The 21,488-nt window shown below is 64.1% G+C and overlaps 1 protein-coding gene across 5 annotated transcripts in view; it reads left to right on the top strand.

Annotated features, from left to right (window-relative positions):
• Positions 1-21,488, top strand: part of PRKAR1B (protein kinase cAMP-dependent type I regulatory subunit beta) — a 63,939-nt gene that overhangs the window by 4,109 nt on the left and 38,342 nt on the right. For 3 of the 5 annotated variants that reach the window (XM_070064255.1, XM_070064254.1, XM_070064256.1), the window contains exons 3-4: positions 8,092-8,262; positions 10,010-10,101. In XM_070064255.1, the coding sequence (XP_069920356.1) occupies positions 8,092-8,262; positions 10,010-10,101 (263 nt within the window). Of the gene's footprint in view, positions 1-5,773; positions 6,159-8,091; positions 8,263-10,009; positions 10,102-21,488 lie in introns of those variants that run through there. The other 2 variants (XM_070064258.1, XM_070064257.1) reach the window with 2 other exon arrangements.

The raw sequence follows: 21,488 nt of genomic DNA, 5'->3' as shown, positions 1-21,488 counted from the left end.
GTCTTCGCTCCTCTCCCTTCCCCCGGGGTTTCAGGGCCGACCGCGCCTGTGTCCGCACCGGGAGTGAGGCCCTCACGCGTGTCCGTGTCCACGTCCACGGCGCTGCCCCGCGGGAGGCGGCCACACCCGGGCACCGGGCACCGGGCTGTGCGGCCCCGCCTGTGGGCGGTCTTCGCTCCTCTCCCTTCCCCTCGGGATTTCAGGGCCGACCGCGCCTGTGTCCGCACCGGGAGTGAGGCCCTCACGCGTGTCCGTGTCCACGTCCACGGCGCTGCCCCGTGGGAGGCGGCCACACCCGGGCACCGGGCACCGGGCTGTGCGGCCCCGCCTGTGGGCGGTCTTCGCTCCTCTCCCTTCCCCCGGGGTTTCAGGGCCGGCCGCCCCTGTGTCGGCGCCGGGAGTGAGGCCCTCACGCGTGTCCGTGTCCACGTCCACGGCGCTGCCCCGTGGGAGGCGGCCACACCTGGGCACCGGGCACCGGGCTGTGCGGCCCCGCCTGTGGGCGGTCTTCGCTCCTCTCCCTTCCCCGGGTTCTAGAACGAGCCCGGTGCAGGGGTGCAGCTGTTCCCTTGGGGTCTGGGTGACCTGCGTCTCACAGGTACAGAATCCGGGAGGAATCTGCACCTTAGCAGCGTCAGATCCTCCGCTCCAGGACACAGGCTGTGTCTTCATTAATTCTGTTAGATTTATTGCTGTTTTGGTTTGTGTGATTTTTTAAAATTTATTTTACTTGAAAGACAGAGTCACAGAGAGACAGAATCTTCCATCCGCTGGTTCACTCCCCCAGTGACCACAATGGCTGGAGCTGGGCCAGGCCAAAGCCAGGAGCCAGGAGCTTCCCCTGGGTCTCCCACGCGGGTGCAGGGGCCTAAGCACCTGGGCCATCCTCCACTGCTTTCCCAGGCCACAGCAGAGCTGGACGGGAAGTGGAGCAGCCAGGACTCGAACTGGCGCCCACTCGGATGTCAGCAGTGCGGGCGGCAGGCAGAAGCTGAGCCCACGGTGCCACCGCGCCGGCCCCCAGGCTTAGCTTTCCAGCCCAGTCTTAGGTTTGCAGAGACGCTGAGCCTCAGCACGGGAGCCTCCGGCCCCCAGCCCCGGCCCCGGCGCCGCGTCTGTAACAGCCTGGGTGAGACCCTGTTGCTGGCCCGAGTCCTCCGGTTCCTTCAGGGCTCAGTCTTTGTACTGTGCACCTAAGAGACAGGGATGGGGCCTCCCCGCCTTGGACGTCCACGGCTGTGACTGCTGGGCTCCCCCCGTGCACAGTCTGGGCCTCCCCGCCCTGGACGTCCGTGCACGCCTGTGACCGCTGGGCTCCCCCGTGCACAGTCTGGGCCTCCCCGCCCTGGACGTCCACGGCTGTGACCGCTGGGCTCCCCCGTGCACAGTCTGGGCCTCCCCGCCCTGGACGTCCGTGCCCGTGACCGCTGGGCTCCCCCCGTGCAGTCCGGCCTCTCCCAGCGAGTCTGGAGCCGGAAGCCTGGGCTGTGCAGCCCTATAGGCTGTGCTGCCCCTGCTGTGGCTCCGGCTGCCCTCTCCCGGGCAGGATGCTCCTGGCGTCTACTGCTGTGGACAGACATTCGCGTGCGTGTGCTTTTGGGTAAACTCCAGGAGTGGGGTTCTGGGCTCCACGCTGAGACCCCAGCAGCAGTGAGTGCAAGTTCCGTTGCTCTTCCTCCTCACCAGGGTTTTGTTCTGTTTGGATTTTTTTCTAGAAGGATCTCAGTGTTCCGCCAGTGACAGATGGCGTGGGCATCTTTCCTGATGTTTCTGCCGTTTGTGTCTCTCTGAGGAGGTTGTGTTTTCTAGCCGATAAGTTCTAAGAGTGTTTTCTTTTCTTTTCTTTTCTTTTTTTTTTTTTTTTTAAGATTTATTTATTTATTTGAAAGAGTTACACAGAGAGGAGAGGCAGAGAGAGAGAGAGAGAGAGAGGTCGGTCTTCCATCCGCTGGTTCACTCCCCAATTGGCCACAATGGCTGGAGCTGGGCCGATCCGAAGCCAGGAGCCAGGAGCTTCTTCCAGGTCTCCCACGTGAGTGCAGGGCCCAAGCACTTGGGCCATCTTCCACTGCTGTCCCAGGGCATTAGCGGGGAGCTGGATTGGAAGAGGAGCAGCCAGGTCTCAAACCGGCGCCCGTATGGGAAGCCAGTGCTGCAGGCAGCAGCTTTACCGGCTATACCACAGCGGCAGCCCCGAAGAGAACGTTTTTTAGAGCCCAGGCAGAATGTGGGGTTCTGGGTGCCGTCCGTGAGTGCCGTCAGGGGTTTCGGGGCTCAGAGCATCCTCTTCCTGTGTCGCTGGGACTCGGTAGTTTCCGTGCCAGCGTCCATGTGGGCACTGGTCGCACTGGAGCTTGGTTTCTCAGCTCTGGGTGCTGGTGTTGGGAAAACCCATGTTTCCCGGGTGATCTTCCCGGCCTGGGGTTTGCTTTGAAGTCTTCACAGGACAATTTATTTTCTTAAAAGATTTATTTTTAAAAAGGTTTATTTGAAAATCAGAGTTACATAGAGAAGGGGGGGAGAGAGAGGGAGAGAGAGGGAGAGAGAGAGAGGTCTTCCATCTGCTGGTTCACTCCCCAGATGGCCACAACAGCCTGAGCTGAGCCAGGAGCTTCCTCCAGGTCTCCCATGTGGGTGCAGGGGCCCAAGCACTTAGACCTTCTCCTTCTCCTTCTCCTTCTCCTCCTCCTCCCCCTCCCCCTCCCCTCCCCCTCCCCCCCCTTCTTCTTCTTTTTTTTGACAGGCAGAGTGGACAGTGAGAGAGAGAGACAGAGAGAAAGGTCTTCCTTTGCCGTTGGTTCACCCTCCAATGGCCGCCGCAGCTGGCGCGCTGTGGCCGGAGCACCGCGCTGATCCGCTGGCAGGAGTCAGGTACTTATCCTGGTCTCCCATGGGGTGCAGGGCCCAAGCACTTGGGCCATCCTCCACTGCCCTCCCGGGCCACAGCAGAGAGCTGGCCTGGAAGAGGGGCAACCGGGACAGAATCCATCATCCCAACCTGGACTAGAACCCGGTGTGTCGGCGCTGCAGGCGGAGGATTAGCCTAGTGAGCTGCAGCGCCGGCCTAGACCATCTTCTGCTGCTTTTCCAGGACATAGCAGAGAGCTGGATCTGAAGAGGAGCAGCCGGGTCTTGAACCAGTGCCCATGTGGGCATTGCAGGTGGAGGCTTTACCCACTACACCATAGCGCCGGCCCGTTCTTAAAAGATTTATTTGAGGCTGGCGCTGTGGCTCACTAGGCTAATCCTCCACCTTGCAGCGCCGGCACACCGGGTTCTAGTCCCGGTCGGGGCGCTGGATTCTGTGTCGGTTGCCCCTCTTCCAGGCCAGCTCTCTGCTGTGGCCGGGGAGTGCAGTGGAGGATGGCCCAAGTGCTTGGGCCCTGCACCCCATGGGAGACCAGGATAAGTACCTGACTCCTGCCATCGGATCAGCGCGATGCGCCGGCCACAGCGCGCCAGCCGCGGCGGCCATTGGAGGGTGAACCAACGGCAACGGAAGACCTTTCTCTCTGTCTCTCTCTCACTGTCCACTCTGCCTTTCAAAAAAAAAAAAAAAAAAAAAAAAAAAAACCAAAAAAACAAACGATTTATTTGAAAGAGTTACAGAGAGTGAGCGAGCGAGCGGTATCTTCCCTCTACTCCCCAAATGGTCATAATAGCCAGGGCTGGGCCAGGCTGAAGCCAGGAGCCAGGAGCTTCCTCTGGGTCTCCTTCGTGGGTGCAGGGGCCCAGGCACTTGGGCCATCCTCCACTGCTTTCTTAGGTGCATCAGCAGGGAGCTGGATCAGAAGTGGAGCAGCTGAGACCTGAATCTGTTTTTCTTCAAGTGGTGTTGTCAGGTGTGTGTTGGGGTCATTGCACAGTGGGAGGTGGAGGTGGCTCTCACTGTCTGCACTGTTGTTTTTTTTTTTTTTTTTTTTTTTTTTTTTTTTTCAGGCAGAGTTAGACAGTGAGAGAGAAAGACAGAGAGAAAGGTCTTCCTTCCATTGGTTCACCCCCCAAATGGCTGCCACGGCCAGCGTGCTGCGCCAATCTGAAGCCAGGGGCCAGGTGCTTCCTCCTGGTCTCCCATGGGGTGCAGGGCCCAAACACTTGGGCCATCCTCCACTGCCCTCCTGGGCCACAGCAGAGAGCTGGACTGGAAGAGGAGCAACCGGGACAGAATCCGGTGCCCCGACCGGGACTAGAACCCGGGGTACCGGTGCCATAGGCGGAGGATTAGCCTAGTGAGCCGCAGTGCCGGCCCTCCGCACTGGGTTTTGATGCTTAGGTAGGAGTTCACCATTCTCCCTGGCCCTCTGGCCCCAGGCTGCAGCTCCATGGGGTCCTTGGGCTGACCGTCCAGTCGCTGTGTCCCTGCCCAGGCCCACGATTCTGCTTCTCCGTGGCCTTTCCCAGCTGTGGGCTCGCTCCTCTCAGTCATGCTGGCCACGTCCAGATGAAAACACGTGGGCTGGTGCTGTGGCATAGTGGGTAAAGCTGCCGTGTGTGGTGCCGGCGTCTCATATGGGTGCGGTTCAAGTCCCAGCTGCTCCACTTCTGATCCAGCTCCCTGCTGATAGCCTGGGAAAGCAGTGGAGGATGGCCCGGGTACTGGGCCCCTGTACCAGCATGGGAGACCGGGAAGAAGCTCCTGGCTCCCGGCTTCAGCCTGGCTCAGCCCTGGCCATTGCAGCCGTTTGGGGAGTGAACCAGCGGATGGAAGATCCTCCCCCGCCCAGCTCTATAACTGCCTTTTAAACAAAAGTTAGAAGTTGAAACACAGAGCTGGGCATTTGTCCAGCAAACAAGATGCAGGCGAGGTCGCCTGCATCCCACGCCAGGGCCCAGGGTCCACCTCCCAGCTCTGCTCCTACGTCCAGCTGTGGCCTTGTGGAGCGCTGGGGAGGGAGCCAGTGGACGGAGCTGTGTCTGTCAAAGAAGCAGCTAGCTAGCAAAGCAGAGCGGCAGGTGCCAGTGAGGAGTGGAGGGATGGGACCCTGCTGCCTTGCGCAGTGCAGGAAGCCACACGGCCACGGGGAGCGGGGGTTCTGAGTCGCGTCCACAGCTGCCACGGGACAGCAGGCCCACTCTGGGGAGGCCCAGCCCGGTGGCTGAACGCCCACGGCAGCCATGAGGCCAGACAACCCGGCCGTCCACATCCGGTAAAGGGATACACGGGGCGTGGCGTCTCCCCACGGCAGAACTCGCCCAGCCGTGAGCGGGAGCCAACTCTGACACCCACAGCACCAGGCGGGAGCCCGGGTGCCTTGCTCAGTGGCCAAACCACCCATGGCCGTAGGCAGTGCCTGCCCGGCTGGCAGCCTGGGGTGGCCGGGGCAGGGCCGCTGGTGGGAGGAGGCGGGACCGCTGGTGGGAGGGGGTTCCTCTGGGCTGGGGGGTGCAGGCGCTGACGCGGAATTGCGCACTTAACATTCCTTTGCTCACCGGTTCCTGCGGCTCCGCCTCTTGGGCTCTGAGCACCCCTCTGGGAGTCAGGGCCGTCTTCTTCCAGGCCAGGAACGGGCACCACCTCCAGGCTGACCCCCCTCACCCTCAGCGAACCCCGCAGGGCCGCCTGCCCGCCTCTGCTCTGCGGCACGGGCACTGGGGCCACCGGCTGCCCGTGGGTCTCTGGTGCCGCAGCGTTCCAGACGCCCCGGCGTCTCTGGCTGGAACTCCGCTGGCTCCGGGGACTCTTGGGGACTTCCAGTGGGAGGGGCACAGAAGAGGCACTGGCGACCCAGGGTGGCCATTGTGAGGTGGCCTGTTGTCGTGGCAACAGCAGAGTGGCCCCGCGCCACAGGGCAGGGCTCAGTAGGCCCTGGCTGTTGAGGCAGGTGGCACCTACCTCCCAAGGGGCCCTGTACGCAGTCCCCATGTCCCCCTGAGAGCCCAAGCCTGGCTTTGTGGTTGCAAGGGCCAGCGAGACCGTGGGCAGGCCACAGAGGCCGCGGTGCTGCCAGTTCTGCCAGGACCGGGAGGGAAGCCATGTGCGTGTACTCCGTCCCGCGTTAGGGGCACCCGGAGACGGCAGCGCAGAGATGAGCCACAAGGTAATGGCCACAGAGGCCGCGGTGCTGCCAGTTCTGCCGGGACCCGAGGGAAGCCATGTGCGTGTTCTCCGTCCCGCGTTAGGGGTGCCCGGAGACGGCAGTGCAGAGATGAGCCACAAGGTAATGGCCACAGAGGCCGCGGTGCTGCCAGTTCTGCCGGGACCCGAGGGAAGCCATGTGCGTGTTCTCCGTCCCGCGTTAGGGGCGCCCGGAGAAGGCGGCACAGAGATGAGCCACATGGTAATGGCTGGCCGCGCCCAGCTCCCTCTCTGCTACCCTTCCTCGTGGGAGGGGCTTCTGAGCCCTCCGCCCCGCCCCGCTGGCCACGGGCAAGGGAGGGGTTGGGAGAAGAGCTGTGGACAGGGTCCTGCCCTGTGCCCTGGGGTGAAACCCCCCACCCTTACAGGATGGGAGGGGCCGGGTCCCCTTGGGCTGGATTTGTGGTGGAGCCGATGGGGTCCTGGGCATGTGTCCTCCAGGTTCAGGCAGAGGGGACACGGCCCCCGGAGCTGAGTCAGCCGGGGCTTGGCCCCCTGGAGGCTTCATCCTGGACACATCTTGTGAGCCCCGTGGCCCTCGGTGGATGGCGTGGTTTCTGGGACTTGCCGCTCATGCAGGTGCCTCAGTGGCGCCCGTGTCGGCATCGTGGCATGTGGTGACACGGTTCTTCTCCTGACTGCTCTGTGTCGCGGGCCTGTCTGAGCAGAGTGTAGGAAGGGAGAGAAATTCTGCCCGAGCCCAGCTGCTGGGGCTTACTAGACGCTGTCTCGGGCTGGCGCAGCAGGGGAAGCCGACATCCATCCCAGAGAGTGGCTCCCGTCCCCGCTGCTCCTCCCATCCAGCCCCTGCTACGCTCCCGGGAGGGCAGTGGAGGATGGCCCAAGTGCTTGGGCCCTGCACCCGCATGGGAGACCAGGAGAAGCTCCTGGCTTTGGTCTGGCCCAGCCCCGGCCATTGCAGCCATTTGGGAAGTGAACCAGCAGATGGAAGACCTCTCTCTCCCTCTCTTTCTGTCACTCTGACTTCCAAAATGTTTTCTCTTTCAATTATCCTTTTTTTTTTTTAACAATGTAAAAATTTTTTATTGAGAGAGAGAAAGAGAGATATCTATTGATCTTCCATCTGCCGATTCACTCTCCAAATGTCCACCACAGGCGGGGCTGGGCCAGGCCCAAGCCGGGAGCCAGGAACTTGGTGTAGGTCTCCCCGTGGGTGACGGGGACCCAAGTCCTTGACCCATGGCCACTGCATCCTGGGGTCTGCAATAGCAGGACGCTAGGGCTGAGAGCGGAGCTGGCTGTCCATCCCGGGCTGCCTGCCCCCATGCTGCCCCCAGGAGTTAGGGCGGGCACAGGGTCGCCGCCGCCCCTGCTCAGGACTCTGCCACTCTCCCTGGTTTGGGTCCACGGTGGGTGGAGGGGGTGCAGCCTTTGGGATGTGCTGGTCGGGGTCCTGGGTGTCCACCCGCGTTCTGCACTGCCCTTGGGCCCGAAGCTGTCCGGTTTTCCTGAGGTTCCTGGGGCAGGGCACGGTGACAGAGGGAGCCGGCAGGAAGCCAGGCCCCCCCCCCCCAGCTTCCTCTGACCCCATGGGGCCAGGTGGTGGCTTCGCCTTCCGGGGGCCTAGCACCTGGCTGGGTGACCCTAAGAGGCCAGCGTCCGGATTCCTTGGGGGTACAATAAGAGATGGGCCGTGAAGTCACAGCAGGGGGTGCACCCGGAGTGTGCACCTGTGAGGCCCCCAGGAGCCCGGAATGTGCACCTGTGGGGTGGGTACCCCACAGCCGCATCTCCATGTCCTCCCAGGTGGGTCCAGCAGGGCCGGTGAGGGTGGGGACCCCTGATCCTGGGCCCCTCTCCTGGCTCCCCAAGGCCCTGCCTGCGGCCACAGCCACAGGGCGGAGTCACTGTGCCCCACGTGTCACTCGGAAAGCCTGTGGCCATGTGGACTCTGGGGCCGGCCGGGCAGGGATGAGGCAAGGACAGAGCCGGGGCCCCTGTGCCTGGCGGAGGCCGCTGCCCTAACACTGTCCCCACGTTCTTGTCCCGCGCAGGAGGAAAACAGACAGACGCTGGCACGGCAGAAGTCCGGCGCCCAGCCGGACTCCCATGACGAGGAGGTGTCCCCGGTGCCCCCCAACCCCGTGGTAAAGGCGCGGCGCCGGCGCGGGGGCGTGAGCGCCGAGGTGTACACGGAGGAGGACGCCGTGTCCTATGTCAGGAAGGTGAGCCCCTCGCCCCCGGCCCCAGCCCACCCCCCTGCCCCGCGCCGGCCCCTACCGCATGCCAGTCCCGCCCCAATCCCACCCCGCCCCCGGCACCCTGGCCCCCATCACCACGGCTCACCTGTGGGTTCCCTGGGGGCAGAGTCTGGGCGGTGTGAGGAATCCTGGTCTGGGTCCCTGCAGAGAGAGACAGGGGTGGGGGTGCGGGGGGGGGGACGGACACACAGAGCCCCCACCCACTGCTTCACTGCCCAAACCGCCTGCGACAGCCAGGGCTGGGGCAGAAGCCGGGCCAGGAACTCCATCCAGGTCCCCTACCTGGGTGGCAGGGCCCAGACCCTGGAGCCATCACTGCTGCCCCCAGGGGTGCCCGGGGCTCAGTTCCTCTGATGGTGATGCGGGTGTCCGGACCCGGGGCCCAGTTCCTCCGATGGGGACAGGGGCGTCCGGACCCGGGGCCCGGTTCCTCCGATGGGGACGGGGCGTCCGGACCCGGGGCCCGGTTCCTCCGATGGGGACGGGGCGTCCGGACCCGGGGCCCGGTTCCTCCGATGGGGACGGGGCTTCCGGACCCGGGGCCCAGTTCCTCCGATGGGGACAGGGGCTTCCGGACCCGGGGCCCAGTTCCTCCGATGGGGACGGGGCTTCCGGACCCGGGGCCCAGTTCCTCCGATGGGGACAGGGGCTTCCGGACCCGGGGCCCAGTTCCTCCGATGGGGACGGGGCGTCCGGACCCGGGGCCCAGTTCCTCCAATGGGGACAGGGGCGTCCGGACCTGGGGCCCAGTTCCTCCGATGGGGACGGGGCGTCCGGACCCGGGGCCCAGTTCCTCCAATGGGGACAGGGGCGTCCGGACCTGGCTGCCCAGCCTCCCTCCCCCAGGCCTCGCCGGGAGGGGCACCTGGGCCCTGAGACGCTCAGCAGCTGTGGGCAGTGCTGGCCTCCCCGGGTGGCTCCTTGGCCCATGCCTGCGTCAGAAGCTTCCGGAAGCAGGTCCTGCACAGCCATGGTGCTGCCTCTGTACCTCTGGGGTCCCGACCCCTGCCCGGCCCTGACCTCTCTCCTCTGAACCAGGCAGGGAGCATCACCTTGGGCAGCCCCCAGCCTGGGGTCCGTTATCAGTTCTGTTGCCGCTGGTTCACTCCCCAGATGGCTGTAATGGCCAGGGCTGGGCCAGGCTCAAGCCAGGAGCCAGGAGCTTCCTCTGGGTCTCCCCCATGGGTGCAGGGGCCCAAGGACTTGGGCCATCCTCCACTGCTATCCCAGGCCACAGCAGAGAGCTGGACCGGAAGTGGAGCAGCCGGGACTTGAACTGGCGCCCGTATGGGATGCTGGCAGCGCAGACGGCGGCTTTAGCTGCTGTGCTGCAGCGCCGGCCCCTGTGTGTGTATCTGAACGCTGCAGTGAATACCGTTCAGCCTTGAGAAGGGAGGAACCCTGTCACGTGGGCGCTGTGCTGAGGGAATGGCCGGGCTCTGGAGCTCAGTGGGGCTGTGGGTGCCCAGGCGCAGCCCCTGTGCCGGGCAGGAGTCAGCGTGAGTGTGGGGTGTTGCAGAGCCGCCGAGGGGGTGGTCTCGAACATCTCGCCGTGACAGCTGGCTGGTGAGCGAGGGCCCCCAGTGGGAGCGGCAGAGTGGGCGGGGCCAGGCCACACTAGCTGGGGTCAGGCAAGGGACGTGAACCCTGGCGCCGGCCCCACGTCCCGTGTCCACATGGCCGGGTCTGACCGCCCGTGGCCTCCCCGCAGGTCATCCCCAAGGACTACAAGACCATGACGGCGCTGGCCAGGGCCATCTCCAAGAACGTGCTCTTCACCCACCTGGATGACAACGAGAGAAGGTAGGTGCCCGGGAAGGTCCCCGAGGAGGCGCCTGCCGCGGCTTTCTGGAAATGTGGGCTCATGAGATGGGGGACGGCCTCGGGATGGGGTGCTGTGGTGCGCCTGCTGTGGCTCAGGGGAGCCGGCCCTGGCCCAGGACAGCCAGGCTGCTCCAGACGCCGCCTCGGGTCCCTGTGCCAGGCCCTAGGGCGGAGAGACACGGTGAGCCCCGGGGGCTGTGTCCAGCAGCGTCCACGTGCTGGGACCTGCCATGCCCACTGCCCAGTGCAGAGACGGGGCTGAGGGGCCTGGGAGCTCAGGGCGAGGCAGGCTGGATGGAGGGGGCCGGGTGCAGACGGCGGAGGCGGCGGGTGGAGCCGTGTCGGGGCTTGGGAGGGGCCACACTTGGGATGCTGACGGGTTTGGTGACGGTGGAGGTTGGGGCTTTGATGTGGCACTCGGCCCTGTCTGGTGTCTTCTGGGGTCTGGGCTGGGTGCCCTGGACACCCCCGCCGACTAGTGACACCACGGCTGCCGTCGGTTTTGTCCCCTTGTGCAAGGCTGCTGATGCGAAGCTGCTGTTGTCCCCACGGCCGTCGTGTCTTCTGTGACAAAGTGATTGGTGGCCATCCTTCTGGGTCGGCTCGGAGTCCTTGTCCATCAGAGGAGCCTGGGTCTAGAGGCTCCGTGTGGCGGGGCCTTGACTTCTGACCTCTCATGTTACTGCCCATGGCTGTGGCAGCCAGGGCCACCTTGGTTCTGTTACCGGAGAATGGCAGGGTTCTTGTCTTCGCGCAAGAAAGAATTCAGGCGTGAGACAGAGTAGTGGAAAGTAAAAGTAGCAAGGTTTATTAGGGTAGTGACATCTGCAAGAATGGATGGGCACCTCTCTAGACAGGACCTGAGAGAGTGCCCAGTCACTCGGACTGGGAGGGGAGGGGGGAGGAACGAGGTTACGTGGTTGAGTGGAGAGATCACACCTGGCCAGGCAGGCGGGCGGCTCAGCAGAGAGGCAGAGGGCTGAGCGTGCAGTCCGGTTGAGGCCGGGGGTTTTTAAGGAGATGGGTCTTGCTTCCCCACCTCTGCTCCTCTTGGAACAAAGGGCTTTTGGGATTTAAATAGGAAAACTTCTGAGTTTCCCCTGAAGGTATCAGTCAGGAGGAAGCCTAGCTGGGCCATCCTGGGTTCAGAGGAAGGGTGAGCAGGACCCTCTAGAGAATGGGGATCCGGAGCAGGGTGTTTGAGATGCAGATACTGGGCTGCACCTGGGAGACTGTGGAAGATTTGTCAGGCAGAAGGGGCGGGGACCCCACCTGGCAGGTTATCAGGTAGAAGGGGGCAGGGCAGGATGCGAAGGCCGGGCTGCCCCTGAAACATTATCCGGATGACTGTGAGATGCAGATGCAGATGCTGGACATAGACGTCTTCTCTTTAGGCCTGTCATACACACATAAGCTCATATCTGACTTCCTACCTAACAGTTACAGGTGTGGGTCTGAGCAGGTGCGCCCCTGCCTGTGTCACCGGGACCCCAGGCAGGTGTGGCCATGTGAGGCACCGGGGGTGGCTCCGAGGGGCTGCACAGGGGGCCCATGATGCCTGTTACTCTTCCCGCCCTGGGAAGCCCGTCACTCAGGTCTGGCCAGGCGCCCCACTGCATGTCTTGTGTGCCCTGTGGACTGACGGGTCCCGTGGACAGCAGGGGTCCTGGGGAAGGCGAGTGGAGCCCTTTAAGCCCCCAGGGCCTCTCTCTGAGGCTCTGGTCCCAGGTGGGGGACAGCGCTCTCTCCCACAGGCCATCCCCACTTCCACTTCCTTTGGCCACTTGCTGAGCCTGGGGCCGTTGGGGGTTGTTGAGCGCTGATGGCCAGCAAGGGCTAGGCCGCATTGTGGTGTCATCACTCAGCCCATGGCCCGGGGTCCTGGGGACGCTGTGTGCGTGGTGGCTCAGCGGCTGGACTTGTTACCGCCTCAGCCCACGGTGCGTGTTGGGCTGCACGGGCCACTGTTGGCAGCCGGTGAGGCTGGGGGAGCAGCAGTTTTCTCTGTTCCTTGGGTCACAGCGTTCACACACAGGCCTTGGGAGGTGGTACGGCTGGCCCCTCCTCCACCGTTTTAATTGTGGCAAAAACATGTCACCAAAACCACAGTGGCGTGGGTCTCTCTCGCACTGTGTTGCCGTCTGCACCCGGTGCCTGCTATGCCACCTCCTCGCATCCCCTGGGAGTGAGGCTGAGCCCTGACCTGCTTCCTGTCTGAGTTCTACTTCCTGTCTGAGTTCTGCTTCCTGTCTGTGGGTTCTACTTCTGGTCTGTGGGTTCTATTCCCCATTTCTGGGTTCTAGTTCCTGAATGTGGGTTCTACTTCTGTCTCTGGGTTCTGCTACCAGTCTGTGAGTTCTATGTCCGGTCTCTGGGTGTAACTTGTAATTCCAAACTTCTTCCAGTCTCTGGGTTCTACTTCCTGTCTGTGGGTTCTATTCCTGGTCTGTCGGTTCTACTTCCCGTCTCTGGGTTCTACTTCCTGTCTATGGGTTCTACTTCTGTCCTGTGGGTTCTACTTGTACTCTCTGGATTCTACTTCCTGTCTGTCGGTTCTAATTCCAGTCCCTGGGTTCTACTTCCGGTCCTTCGGTGCTATTTCCGGTCTCTGGGTTCTACTTCCCACCTGTGGGTTCTACCTCCGGCAGCTTTATCCCAGCCGGGCAACCATGGTGGGGATGACCTGCCATATTCTTAACACGGGTGCAGCCCCCGGCTGGCCCTGCCCCCAGGCTGCGCACGGCTCCTCTGCTTCCCGCTGGGTTTCGAGGGGCAGAGCAGCCTCCCTGCAGCCCCTCCTCCTGCGTTCAGGCTGGGGCCCGTCCACACGCTGGTCATTCCATGATGGCGTCTGTGTCACACACTGAAGTGTGGAGGAGGGCCAGGGGGGTCCCTGCCTTTGGGTGGACAGGAGAGGATGCCACGGGGTTGTGGGGGTGGCGTGAACCCCGAGACCACTGTCTTGGGATAGCGGTGTATCTGTGCGGCCTTTATCCAGGGCGCTGTGGGCCTGCACACAGGGTCTGAGGAACACGGCCCCCCTCATCCTTGCACACGGCCACACGGCTCACCAGGAACGGAGCCTGGGTGGGGGGTGGCAGGTGGGCAGTCTGCACCTGCAGGGAGCTGGCCGTGGCCCAGAGGGTGTGGGCGAGAAGGAGCCCAGGGGGCCCTGGACACAGTGGCTGGTGTGCCTCCCACATACACATGTGCACACACACACGTACACACGCATGCACGTACGCACATTCGTGTGCATGCACACACACACGCATGCCACTCACTCAGAGGCCCAGAAATTGCGTGGCTCTCGGGAGGAGCGTGATGTCCTTCACAAGCTGTGTCTGACATCGGCTGGGTCTCCGTTTGCTCCAGTACCAAATGGGGGTCAGATCCTCTGAGGGTGGTGGTGAGGGTGTGAGTGGCCCTGCCCACGTGGGTAGGATCACCATCACCGTAGCCTCCTTCACCATCGCCTTCGTCACCGTCACCATCACCATCACCATCACCATCACCCATCGCCATCACCGTCGCCGTCACCACCCCCATCTTTCTGGCAGTCCATGGCTGTGTGCCGGGGGCTCCTGGTGGGCCTCTCCGTGGGTGGAGCTTTGCCCTTGGAGGCTGACCGGCCATCCACACCGAGCCTGAACCAGGGCCCGTGTTCCTCAGGCTCCTGTCTGAAGGGGGCGTCGGTGCGGCTCAAGACTGCTCGGTGCTGCCGCTCTCTGCTCCCCTAGGCCTGGGGTAGGAAGAGGCTGTGCGTGGCTTCAGGGCTCCCATAGCCAGGGAAGGGTCCCTGGGAGGCCCCCTGGGAGGCCCCAGTCCCTGCGTCAGTGGCCAGAAGAGAGCACTGAGCGGGCAGCCCTATCACCTGGGCCTCGTGCTCACAGCCCACTCAGGGCTGGCACTGCCAGCGAGGGCCTGGGGCAGGGGCAGGGGCATTGGACATGGCCTGGGGTGGGGGCAGGGGCAGGAGCATTGGGCCTGGGGCAGGGGCAGGTGGGTTGGGTAGGGCCTGGGGCAGGGGCAGGGGCATTGGACATGGCCTGGGGCGGGGGCAGGTGGCAGGGAGGACAGGGCCTGGGGCGGGGGCAGGTGGCAGGGGCAGGGCCTGGGGCAGGGGCAGGGGCAGGTGGCAGGGGCAGGGCCTGGGGCAGGGGCAGGGGCAGGGGCAGGGGCATTGGGCAGGGCCTGGGGCGGGGACAGGGCTTGGCCTTCTGGGGAGCTCCCCTGCTCAGACAAGGTAGCTGTGTGCCCCAGAGCCCTGGGCAGTGCTAGGACAGCGAGGGGCTGGCCTTGGAGGCCACTCCAGGCCCGGGAGCCGTGGGAGCCGTGGGAGCCGTGGGGCTCCCTCCCGCCTTGCCCTGATGAGGGCACCTGGGGCCTCGCTGAGCCCCTGGGGGGTGAGGAGCTGCCACTTAGGAGGCCCTGGCGTGTTTATGGCAGGCGCGGCCTCAGCGGGGCCTCATTACCGGAGCCTCGGGCGGGCGCGGCGCACCCTGGGGCCCTTCCTTCCTGGCCGCAGCTCCAGTGGAAGCCAGGCCCCTGGCCCGAGTGGCCCCAGCAGCTGTCTCTCGTTATCTCTGCCGCCTGTTTTTCCAGGCCGCAGGTGATGAGGAAAACACCCGTCTGCGAGTCACATGTGCGCCCCGGGGGGAGCCGTGTCCTCGGCCCTGACCTGCAGGCTGGCGCTGGCTCGGGGGCTTGCTGCCCGCCTTCGGAGCGACACGGAAAAACAAGATGAGCGTTTTGGAAAATGCAGAGCCTCATCCAGAGACGCTCAGCGGCCTGAACTTGCAGAGAGGTTTTTTGGTTTTTTGTTTTTTTTTTTTTTGGTTTTGTTTTGTTTTCATCTTGTGCAAAGCCAGGCTCGAGCAGACTTGAGGTGGCACACTGTCGGCTTTGGAAGCCAGAATTCAGGGGGCGCTCAGAGAGCCCAAGCCGACTCCCCGAGCCCCAGCTGGGGCTGCAGAGGCTGGGAGCTGGGCCTCGGTGGGGCTGGCTGCCCGCACAGTTGCACGCGCAGGTCAGGAGCCGGCCATGGGAGCAGCAGCTCGCCAGGCGTCCGGTGGCCAGGTCTGGAGCTGGCGGGCGGCCTCAGCCCGCCCTGGTCTCCTGTAGGGGTTCCCAGGCTGATGTCACCTGCAGCCGTGTGCACCGCTTCGTGGGGCATGGGGGAGAGCGGGGCTCGTGGAATCAGATGGGGTGCAGTCTGCCGGGTCCCCGCCCACGTCCCGCACAAGCCTTGTGGACGAGACTTCAGATGCCCAAGGCCTCCTGCTGCCCGTGCCGGCTTTGTGGCTGTGAAGGTGTCTTGTTGAGGGGAGCGCAGGGGCCAGAGGCCGAGTCCAGCCAGGGTCTGTGGATGTGCTGCCCCCTGGTGGCCGGCCTGCCCACGGCGCCCTCCCACAGCCCCGGGGTCCTGGGCTGGCTCCACTCTTGATCTCTGGTCACCAAAGATAGCCTTGCTGCTGGGGCTGGCTGGGGGCGGGGCAGCTGGATGTCCTGGAAGCCTCGGCCTCACGGGCCCGGAGTGCTCATCAGCATCTCAGTGGCCTGGGCTGAACCCGCCCCCATTTACCACCGGGACACGGGCTCAGGGCACAGGTCCCTCCGCTCTCTCGGGGCGGGGTCAAGCTGCACGGCCAGCTCGCTGCTCCCCTCGCACCCGCAGATGAGCTGTCACCTGGTCCTCACGGTGGCCATGGGGAGGACGCTGACCCACACACCGAGCGCCGGCCCTGGCTCCTAGTGGCCCGGACGCGGGGCCGTGTCAGTGTCCAGGTCAGGCGGCTCCCCTGGCTGCGGCTGTGGGGGTGGTCTTGGCCCCGCCTGAGTCCCCGTGGCTGGGTCCCTGCGGGGCGTGGCGGCCTGGGGAGCTGGACGACTGCCCACGCCCCGTCGCCTCCCCCTGCAGTCGCCTGCTTTGATTCCCAGCTGCTGTTTTTGTTATTGATTTGCCTGAGTTCTCTCTTTTTTAAAAAATATTTTATTCATTTGAAAGGCAGACTCACACAGAGAGAGGGGAGACAGAGAGAGAGAGAGAGAGAGAGAGGGAGACAGGTCTTCTCTCCGCTGGTTCGCTCCCCAAATGGCCACGATGGCCACGATGGCCAGGGCTAGGCCTGGCTGAAGCCAGGAGCCAGGAGCCTCCTCTGGGTCTCCCACGCGGGTGCAGGGACTCGAGGACTTGGGCATCTTCCACTGCTTTCTCAGGCCAGAGCAGGGAGCTGGATCGGAAGTGGAGCAGCCGGGACTTGAACCGGCACCTAGGTGGGATGTCGGCACTGCAGGTGGCGGCTTTACCCGCTGAGCCACAGCGCTGGCCCTGGAGTTATTTCTGAATCAGCGACACCAGGCTCGTGGGGCTGGAGTGCTTCACGCATGTTTTCCCGCTGAGTCATCGGTCTTTTGATCTTGCCCGTGGGCTCTCTCCTACTTTTGTCATCTGGAGGTTTTATGCTTTTCTCCTTATTTTTGTTGTGGTACAACATAGAACGTGAAACTTGCTGCTTTGAGCTGTGTGTGCACGGCTCCGTGAGCACACGCCTGTGCAGCTGTCGCCCGCCCTTCCAGAACCTTCTGCCCGCTCGGCTCCGTGCCCCTCCGTTTGCTCCCTGCATCTGTGGGTCCCAGAGCCCCGCAGGGCGTCCATCCTGCAGCGACGTTGTGTCCGGCGGCGTCCCCTCCCGGTCAGGCTGATTGGCGGCCGCCGGCCTGGCTGGACCCACTTTGCTCACCGGTCCTCAGCTGATAGGCGGGTTTGGTTTCCATGGGAGGGCCTCCCAGGTGCCAAGAAATGGAGCATAAGCAAACCCCAGGTGGACACGCCAGCCGTAGCTTGTGGAACCTTCTGCGTTGATGGGTCGAGTCCTTGACGTCTTGGGCGTTCTGTTTGGGTGTAAGGCAGTCATCGATCCCGCCTCACCCCCAGGACGCCACCCTGGGCCTGCCTGTACCACGTGGCATCACTGGCCTCTTCTGACCGGAGGGACCTGGGGTCTCCTCTGGGACTCCTGTCCCCGAGCTGTGTCTGCTGCTCCCCGAGCGTCCGTGTCCCTCAGACTCTCCCCGTGCTGTGTCCACTGCTCTCTGAGTGTCCGTGTCCCTCAGACTCTCCCCGGGCTGTGTCCACTGCTCCCCGAGTGTCCGTGTCCCTCTCAGGGCTGTGTCCGCTGCTCCCCGAGCGTCCGTGTCCCTCTCAGGGCTGTGTCCACGGCTCCCCGAGTGTCCGTGTCCCTCTCAGGGCTGTGTCCACTGCTCCCCGAGTGTCCGTGTCCCTCTCAGGGCTGTGTCCATGGCTCCCCGAGTGTCCGTGTCCCTCTCAGGGCTGTGTCCACTGCTCCCCGAGTGTCCGTGTCCCTCTCAGGGCTGTGTCCATGGCTCCCCGAGTGTCCGTGTCCCTCTCAGGGCTGTGTCCACTGCTCCCCGAGCGTCCGTGTCCCTCTCAGGGCTGTGTCCACTGCTCCCCGAGTGTCCGTGTCCCTCTCAGGGCTGTGTCCACGGCTCCCCGAGTGTCCGTGTCCCTCTCAGGGCTGTGTCCACTGCTCCCCGAGCGTCCGTGTCCCTCTCAGGGCTGTGTCCACGGCTCCCCGAGCGTCCGTGTCCCTCTCAGGGCTGTGTCCGCTGCTCCCCGAGTGTCCGTGTCCCTCTCAGGGCTGTGTCCACTGCTCCCCGAGTGTCCGTGTCCCTCTCAGGGCTGTGTCCACTGCTCCCCGAGTGTCCGTGTCCCTCTCAGGGCTGTGTCCATGGCTCCCCGAGTGTCCGTGTCCCTCTCAGGGCTGTGTCCACGGCTCCCCGAGTGTCCGTGTCCCTCTCAGGGCTGTGTCCATGGCTCCCCGAGTGTCCGTGTCCCTCTCAGGGCTGTGTCCACTGCTCCCCGAGTGTCCGTGTCCCTCTCAGGGCTGTGTCCACGGCTCCCCGAGTGTCCGTGTCCCTCTCAGGGCTGTGTCCACGGCTCCCCGAGTGTCCGTGTCCCTCTCAGGGCTGTGTCCACTGCTCCCCGAGTGTCCGTGTCCCTCTCAGGGCTGTGTCCACTGCTCCCCGAGCGTCCGTGTCCCTCTCAGGGCTGTGTCCACTGCTCCCCGAGTGTCCGTGTCCCTCTCAGGGCTGTGTCCACGGCTCCCCGAGTGTCCGTGTCCCTCTCAGGGCTGTGTCCACTGCTCCCCGAGTGTCCGTGTCCCTCTCAGGGCTGTGTCCACTGCTCCCCATGTGTCCGTGTCCCTCTCAGGGCTGTGTCCATGGCTCCCCGAGTGTCCGTGTCCCTCTCAGGGCTGTGTCCACTGCTCCCCGAGTGTCCGTGTCCCTCTCAGGGCTGTGTCCACGGCTCCCCGAGTGTCCGTGTCCCTCTCAGGGCTGTGTCCATGGCTCCCCGAGCGTCCGTGTCCCTCTCAGGGCTGTGTCCATGGCTCCCCGAGTGTCCGTGTCCCTCTCAGGGCTGTGTCCACTGCTCCCCGAGTGTCCGTGTCCCTCTCAGGGCTGTGTCCACTGCTCCCCGAGTGTCCGTGTCCCTCTCAGGGCTGTGTCCATGGCTCCCCGAGTGTCCGTGTCCCTCTCAGGGCTGTGTCCACGGCTCCCCGAGTGTCCGTGTCCCTCTCAGGGCTGTGTCCATGGCTCCCCGAGTGTCCGTGTCCCTCTCAGGGCTGTGTCCACGGCTCCCCGAGTGTCCGTGTCCCTCTCAGGGCTGTGTCCACGGCTCCCCGAGTGTCCGTGTCCCTCTCAGGGCTGTGTCCACGGCTCCCCGAGCGTCCGTGTCCCTCTCAGGGCTGTGTCCACTGCTCCCCGAGCGTCCGTGTCCCTCTCAGGGCTGTGTCCACGGCTCCCCGAGCGTCCGTGTCCCTCTCAGGGCTGTGTCCACGGCTCCCCGAGTGTCCGTGTCCCTCTCAGGGCTGTGTCCACGGCTCCCCGAGCGTTTGTGTCCCCCTCAATCTCTCCCCGGGCTGTGTCCACTGCTCCCCGAGTGTCCGTGTCCCCTTCAGCCTCTGAGCAGCCAAAGGCTCCAGGAAGCAGAGGGATGCCCTGGCCGGGTGGTTTGCTTTTTAAGTTTATTTTACTTATTTTTGAAATTCATTTGAAAGTGGCGGGGGTGAGGGGCTTCCTTCTGTTGGTTCGCTGCCTGAGTGGCTGCAGCCGGGGCTGGGCCAGGCCAAGCTCAGTTCAGGAGCTCCACGCAGGTCTCCCCCATGGGTGCAGGGGCCCAGGCACTGGGGCCAACACTGCTGCCTCCCAGCTGCATGGGCAGGAGCTGGACGGGACGCAGAGCCCACGTGGGAGGCGGGGCCCAAGCAGCAGCGTCCACCTGCCGGCATGTAGGCTGGGCTTTCTGACGCCTGTCCTTGGTGAGCGGCAGGGGACCAGGTTGTGGGGGTCGGACCCTGCGGTCAGTTGGCTGGTGACTGCGTGGGCTGTGCAGAGGACGCCCAGTTAGACTCGCTCGGGTTTCTGTGGGGGTCCAGAGGGGAGCACGGCGTGGGCCTCACACACGTGGCCCTGGGGAGGGAGAAGAACCAGGGCCGGGGGAGCCAGAACCAGGGCTGGGGACGCCTCTGGACATTGCACCCCCTCCCCAGCTCCCCCGGGGCGCCAGCACCCGGGGCCTCACAGATTCTGGCCTGGGACTCTCTGCTGGGCTGTGGCTTCTGGGCTCTCTGCCCCATGCTTGGCTTGGCCAACTCTACTTTGTGGATTAAGAGCGAGAAAACCAGCAGCTGTGCATGTCCAGTGTGTGCAGCAGAGGGGCACAGGCCATGGGCAGAGCTGACCGCCCTGAGCTCCGTGACCTCCATGGATGGGCAGAGTCCCTGTGTGCAGCAGAGGGGCACGGGCCATGGGCAGAGCTGACCGCCCTGACCTCCGTGACCTCCATGGATGGGCAGAGTCCCCGTGTGTAGCAGAGGGGCACGGGCCATGGGCAGAGCTGACCTCCCTGACCTCCGTAGATAGGAAGAGTCCCCATGTGCAGCAGAGGGGCACAGACTGTGGGCAGAGCTGACCGCCCTGACCTCCCTGGATAGGCAGAGTCCCCGTGCGCAGCAGAGGGGCATGGGCCGTGGGCAGAGCTGACCGCCCTGACCTCCATGGATGGGCAGGGTCCCCGTGTGCAGCAGAGGGGCATGGGCCGTGGGCAGAGCTGACCGCCCTGACCTCCATGGATGGGCAGGGTCCCCGTGTGCAGCAGAGGGGCATGGGCCGTGGGCAGAGCTGACCGCCCTGACCTCCATGGATGGGCAGGGTCCCCGTGTGCAGCAGAGGGGCACGGGCCGTGGCAGAGTTGACCTCCCTGACCACCCTGGATGGGCAGAGTCCCTCTGCTCCCCTTGCAGCCTCACTCCAGCCTGGAGGCCGCTGGGCGTGAGTAGACAGGGCAGAGGTGAGGCCTCCCCTGCAGACTGGCATCCGTTCCTGGGGCCTGGGTATCCCAGGAGCCTCGACGCCTCCCCATACAGGAACGAGTGAATGTGCGTGTGTTCATGTGGGCGTGTGTGTGTTGCTACCGAGAACTTTTTATTTGCCTGCCTTTTACCTAGGTTAGAAGTGGCTGCAGCCAGGATTAACTGGAAGAGCACCCAGCCTGGGTTGCCAGTTCAGGTGCAGGCTGGTTCCCGCTTCCTGCACGCCCTCTGCTGACCTGGGCTGTGGGAAACCGACCTCAGGCACCGCACGGCTGCATGCGTGGATCTGTGGAAGGTGAACCCATGGATCTGTGTGAGGTGCATGTGTGGGTCTGTGTGAGGTGCACGTGTGGGTCTGTGTGAGATGCATGTGTGATCTGTGTGAGGTGCAGGTGTGATCTGTGAGGTGCACGTGTGATCTGTGAGGTGCACCTGTGATCTGTGTGAGGTGCACGTGTGATCTGTGTGAGGTGCAGGTGTGACCTGTGTGAGGTGCAGGTGTGATCTGTGTGAGGTGCACGTGTGGATCTGAGTGAGGTGCACGTATGGGTCTGTGTGAGGTGCACATGTGATCTGTGTGAGGTGCACGCGTGATCTGTGGGAGGTGCACGTGTGATCTGTGAGGTGCACGTGTGATCTGTGTGAGGTGCATGCATGATCTGTGAGGTACATGCGTGATCTGTGGGAGGCGCACATGTGCATCTCTCATGTGAGGCTTGTTTCTGTGTGGTCCTCATGTGCCTGGTCCAGCAGGCCCCCGCTGCCCTCTGCGGTTTCCTGTCTGGGGGTCCTGGCCCCACCTCCGGAGGCGGCTGCTGTGGGGGCCTGGGAACAGGTAGTAGCCGGTGCGGAGGCCGCAGCGTCTCGGCTGTCTGGTGCGCGGACAGCTGGCTCCAGCTTGTCCTTGAGAAAAAGCAGCAGTTGCTCAGAGCGGCGGACAAACAACGGCGGGCTGTGCGCGGAGCAGCTGCG

This window comes from Oryctolagus cuniculus, chromosome 19, assembly GCF_964237555.1.
Source record: "Oryctolagus cuniculus chromosome 19, mOryCun1.1, whole genome shotgun sequence".
NCBI lineage: Eukaryota > Metazoa > Chordata > Mammalia > Lagomorpha > Leporidae > Oryctolagus > Oryctolagus cuniculus.
Note: the sequence above shows the minus strand (reverse complement) of the source record. Positions and strands in the feature narration are given on the sequence as shown.